Raw genomic sequence first — 5,316 nt, 5'->3', positions numbered from 1 at the left:
CATTTTTAAAAAAATTTCATGTGCTCCAACAAAAATTGTGATGTGTTTGCTTCATACTTCATTGAATTTTTTTGTAAAATGCTCGTGGGGATAAATAATGGCTCACTGTTAATCGGTGTCAGAATTTTGAATTAAAAAAACATACTTCTTATAAGTCGTGTGCTTTTAGTAAAGTGTTCACGTATTTTATAAATATTCATTGGCGTTTACAGGAACTATGATCATAAATATGTTCTTGTGATTTCACAAAAGAGTTCTAGCCATGTTAACTTATCTAGAAAATACAAACGTATGGAAGGACCGACGAAACAAAAGGCGGAATCAGACAAACTGATCAGATGTAACTTCTACCGCCACAACAAATAATAGCTTATTATCCTAGGTACAAGATATCTGCTTGCAAGAAATAGAAAAACACATATTAGTTTAGCATAGCCCCGGCCTTACCTGGTCCCTGGCCCATTAACAGCCCAATCGGTCGCTGGCATGCATAAGTCGAGGCCTCCAAAACGAAGAAACCACGCGGAACAGCTCGTCTCTCCCCGAACCCTATCGCTGCTTTCCTACTTCCTCCGACGCACAGGTGCGCCGCCGCCCCTCTTCCTCCCTCCCTCTCTTCTGCGCTGCCGACCCTCTCCAGCTATTCCGTGCCCCCGGACCATCTCCCTCGATCTCGCGCGCCGCTAGCCCATCTCCCTCTTTCTTGCGTTCTAGCTAGCTCTCCCTCGATCCATTTTCTAACCCCCTCGCTCGATCTTCAGGTTAGAAGGGGAAACAGTTGCAGGGTCTACGTGCTACCCCGGCGTGGCGGCAGAGCGAAGCACGGCCATCTCTCTTGAAGGTACAAACCCGTCTTCTTCTCCCCTTGTATATCTTTTTGTTCCAACTGTTGTTGTGTGCTACATCTTTTTGTTTAATTTGCTGTTGTCCAGCACATCTTTGCAATATGTGATAATGCGTAATAATTTTGGTAGCATGCATCAACTGTAGATTGTCAAGAAGATGAACTGTGTGCTGTCAAATGTGTTAACTATGTGCACTTTGTTGAAAACTGTATATCGTGTAGATGTACAAATATATTCAATGCATTCATTCCTCTATCTTTCGTTATCTATTTTCTCCCTGCCCCAATCTCACTCTTCTAGCTCAGACCCAGCAGACAGCGTATGGACGGCATGGGCGTTGGGGATGTTTGCGAGAATGGATCTCCAGGCTTGGCATCGTCAAGCACAACACCCTCTGAACCAAAGGTAACAAACTGAACCTCTGGTATAACTAATTGTTCCCATGCCCTGTCATGCTGACCGTCTTATTAATTCACTGGTACGCCTAAATATGCCTAGGAACCTCTACTTAACTACTGTTTCTTGGTGAATTAGAAACCCTGTCTGGCAGTAGGTGGTCAACTGTGCAGCGACTTTAGTCTTGCCTGTCATTTGGGGAAAAACTCGCTGTCATGTTTTATGACCAAGCAATTTAATCAACTATATATGATATACCTGCTCCGTTTTCATGTTTGTTCAATTCCATATCACTGCCTTTCAAAGGAAGAAAGGCCTTCTTGTCATATTTGAGCCTATGTGTGTGAGCTATGTTCAGAGAAGCTGCTCAAGGAATTGTCTAATTATTCTTTATGTTATAAGAATTGGCTACTCAAAAATGCTATTCATTTTTTAAAGACAGAAGCTGTAATTTATGTAGTAGAAACATGTTAGGGGGATATGTGCGAAGGAAGTAGTTTCCAGATATACTTTGTTTAGCTTGATGTTTTTATGTAATATATGTTGGCCGCATCTATTGCCTGCTAACGCCACTCCCTTGCAGTGTTCATGATTGTTGTAAAACAGCATGTCTTAATGAGACTAAAGTTATTAACCGATGTATTCTGTTTCTAATTGATTGGTTCATACTGATCGATAGGCAAACAAATTTAGTTTCACCAACAGAACTTAATACTTATTTTCCCCTGATTTATAACTCAATGCAATATATTGTGAGATCATCCCTTTGTTAAGCAAATATTATATCCTTTTATTTCCTTTGCAGGAAGATGGCCATGTAATACTGATTCCCCATTCCCACATCTTCGCCCTCATGCTGCAAGCTCTGAAGTTGCCGCCTGCGAATTACCATCATAAGACATATCCGGGCAACAACTCTCGTGTTACGGTTACTTTTAATTCATCATTACAGTTGATCGATGGTTTGCGTGTTCAAACCTCGATATCTGGTGTGATCTCAAACAACTATGATGAAGCAGAAGACAGTGCTGCTATCGCAGCAATTAGGTTTATGGAGAATGCATGTGGCAAGGAAATCAGGGACTATCACTTCACCCACGTACAAAGGCTGGAAAATCAAGTCACACTCCTAGAGCGGTACCTGGATGAAGCAAAAAAGAGAATCAAGAAGGTACGCAAAGGATGGTTCTATGCTGTCAGATACATGAGCTCGTATTCTACTCAGATACAAAATACGACAGCTGCTCGTCGCCTAAGAGGGCAGGACAGCACCAAAGGGGCGATGAAAACAGCACTCGCAAGCACAAGAAAGTTGGCAAAAAGACTACGTTGTATTGGCCTGAAATCGGAGCAGTGCCTAGAGACTACAGATAGTATCTGGTGAGCTCTGTTCGGCACATCGTACCCAGTATGTTTATGAACCATTGCCTTTGTAATGGAAAGTACCACCTGGTATCATGTAGCTCTTCTCACTTTGTTTTGAGCAAGGCACAGAGATTATGCTTCTATGAACTAACTTGTTGGCAGACTGCCCTTCCTTACTATAAATTATGCTTCTATGAACCAGCTTGGTATCGGACTACCGTCCCATGTTGTAAATTATGTATTATATATTATGAACGAGCTAAAGCAATGGTCGTGGTAATTTTTCTCTCATCTATTTTATTCATTGTTTCCTTGTTTTTTCATGTTATATATGTTCTGTGCTCCTCATTGTTTCATGTATTTATTGACAAATGGCCTTCGGGCAATTTATTTGTTATATACTATAACTTACAGTAATAAGACTGTCTAATTTGCCTTGGTAATAACAATCAGAATTTGGTTACTGGATACACATAACTGTATGTTGGGAATATGTTAATTGTGGTTTCTATGATTGTATGCTGACCTGCTTTTACCCGTTGCCGCCTCCTCAAGATCGATTAGTTGGAAAAATTTAAATCCGGGGCGAGTTTTCAAATATCAAATTCATGTTGTGGAGACATTTCTCTTACGGGCATCTACTAATTTCTATTACTCGTTTTTTATAGCATCTGATATTGACTTGGGTAGCTAGACAACTAAACTAGCAAGTAAAAAGCAGTTTTTTAGGCAGTACAATTAGGGCAGTTGAGATACTTATAAAAAAATTATATGCAATAAAGAGCAGTTTTCTTTGGGCAATATAATAAGAGGCAGCTAATGAAAGTGCGTTATATCGACTAGAGGGGGTGAATAGGCGATTTTTATGAAAGTCTTCAAAACGTGGAAGTTATGAAGACAAACGATCGAAATAAACCTATTACCCTGCAGCGGAAGGTAGACTACACTAGGCAAGCCATAGTCAAGTATTCAATAGAGTGAAAGCACAATGAATAATAGCAGCAATGTAGTAAGAATCAGGTAGGAAGATATTGTGAAGCCACACAGAACACGCAGTCACTCAGTGAAGACAAAAGATAGTGCGAACATACAATGACTTCACAAGGAGTAACAGTAAGTAAAGGGAAGGGAAGATGAAACAAGTGACTCGTTGAAGACAATGATTTGTTGGACCAGTTCCAGTTGCTGTGACAACTGTACGTCTGGTTAGGGCGGTTAGGTATTTAAACCTTAGGACACACAGTCCCGAACACCCAGTCCTGAACACGCAGCTCAGGACACCCAATCCTCACCGTATTCCCCTTGAGCTAAGGTCACACAGACCTCGCCCAATCACTCTGGTAAGTCTTTAAGGTAGACTCCCAAACCTTCACAGACTTCGTTCACCGGCTGGAGGATGCACAGTCTTCAAGTGTAATAAGTCTTCAGATCACACAGACAAGAAGACTTAAGTGATGCCTAATTCTCTTTGGCTCTGGGTGGTTAGGGCTTTATCCTCGCAAGGAATTCTCTCTCAAAGGCTTCGAGGTGGGTTGCTCTCAAACGACAAAAGCCGTACTCTGAATCTGAGTAGCCAACCGTTTATGGTTGTAGGGGGTGGGCTATTTATAGCCACTTGGTAACCCGACCTGATTTGTCCGAAATGACCCTGGGTCACTAAGGAACTAACACGTGTTTCAACGGTCAGATTTCAAACTCACACGACAACTTTACTTGGGCTTCAAGCAAAGCTGACTTGCCCGACTCTGGACAAGATTCACTCTCAAAGTCTTCACTCGAAGACATAGGTTTTGTTTAAGCATCACTTCAGTCATTCTGACTGGTTCTCTTGGACCCCACTTAACAGTACGGTGGTTCCTATGACTCAACACAGAAGAAAGAGAACTATGAAAGATCTAAGTCTTCGAGCTCCATAGGCTTCATGTGGTGTCTTCTCTTGTCATAGTCTTCAATGTGAATATCTTCATATACCACCTTTGACTTCAATGTCTTCATACATTTTTAGGGGTCATCTCTGGTAGGAAAACCGAATCAATGAGGGACTTCTACCTGTGTTATCCTGCAATTCTCACAAACACATTAGTCTCTCAACTAGGTTTGTCGTCAATACTCCAAAACCAACTAGGGGTGGCACTAGATGCACTTACCGAAAAAGGCTCGCGCCCCGCTTTATATATAAAGCAAATGCCAAAGCCAACATCCAACAAGGTTCACACAAACACAAAGCCCACACGCACACAAAGTCCAAGCACAAGCAAGCAACAAGGGTTACAGCTGAGGGCACAGCTCAACAAGCCCAACACACACACACACACAAAAAGGCACAAGCGCCAGGAGGGAAACATCCTCTAGTCGGGCTCCGGTGGTGGCGGCGGGAGCGGAGGCGCCAGGCGAAAGGCCAACGAACGGAGGTCGGTGAGGAGTCTGTCGATGGCGTCCCGGTCCTGCGGGCGGCTAAGCGGCCGCCAAAGCTGCAAGTAACCACACATTTTAAAGATGGAGTCAGTCGCACGCCGAAGGGGCACCTTCTGAATGACAAGCTTATTGCGAACCGTCCACAGGGTCCAGGCTAGAACCCCGACGCACAGCCATCTAATATGTCTGTAGCGAGGGGGGGAGGCTTGAATTTCCGCAAGCAGGTCAGGGAAGTTGGTGTTGCACCACTGTCCCCCAACCGTTTCGCGGAAACAAGACCAAAGGAACTGTGCCG

The 5,316-nt window shown here is 43.1% G+C and overlaps 1 protein-coding gene across 4 annotated transcripts; it reads left to right on the top strand.

Moving 5' to 3' along the window:
- The first annotated feature begins 490 nt into the window (after positions 1–490).
- On the top strand, positions 491–2,897 carry LOC119330377. Of its 4 annotated transcripts, none has more exons than XM_037603487.1 (4): positions 491–583; positions 762–841; positions 1,160–1,250; positions 2,047–2,897. In XM_037603487.1, the coding sequence occupies exons 3-4, from the start codon at positions 1,167–1,169 to the stop codon at positions 2,623–2,625; spliced, it is 663 nt and encodes a 220-aa protein (XP_037459384.1). In that variant the 5' UTR covers positions 491–583; positions 762–841; positions 1,160–1,166; the 3' UTR covers positions 2,626–2,897. The 4 variants fall into 4 exon arrangements, with proteins under 4 accessions (XP_037459384.1, XP_037459382.1, XP_037459385.1 ...); XM_037603485.1 differs by having other exon boundaries at positions 1,151–1,250; XM_037603488.1 differs by lacking the exon at positions 491–583 and having other exon boundaries at positions 591–841.
- Positions 2,898–5,316: the final 2,419 nt, after the last annotated feature.

The sequence above is a fragment of the Triticum dicoccoides genome, chromosome 7A (genome assembly GCF_002162155.2).
Source record: "Triticum dicoccoides isolate Atlit2015 ecotype Zavitan chromosome 7A, WEW_v2.0, whole genome shotgun sequence".
In the NCBI taxonomy this organism is placed as follows: domain Eukaryota; kingdom Viridiplantae; phylum Streptophyta; class Magnoliopsida; order Poales; family Poaceae; genus Triticum; species Triticum dicoccoides.
The sequence above is the reverse complement of the archived record's forward strand: the minus strand, read 5'-3'. Positions and strand labels throughout refer to the sequence as shown.

What these genes read in the sequence shown, in the direction of transcription:
- LOC119330377 (XM_037603487.1), top strand. Translation starts at nt 1,167, where the DNA reads ATGGACGGCATGGGCGTTGGGGATGTTTGCGAGAATGGATCTCCAGGC. An exon ending in CAACACCCTCTGAACCAAAG is followed by an intron (nt 1,251 to 2,046) that starts GTAACAAACTGA and finishes TTTCCTTTGCAG; the next exon opens with GAAGATGGCCATGTAATACT.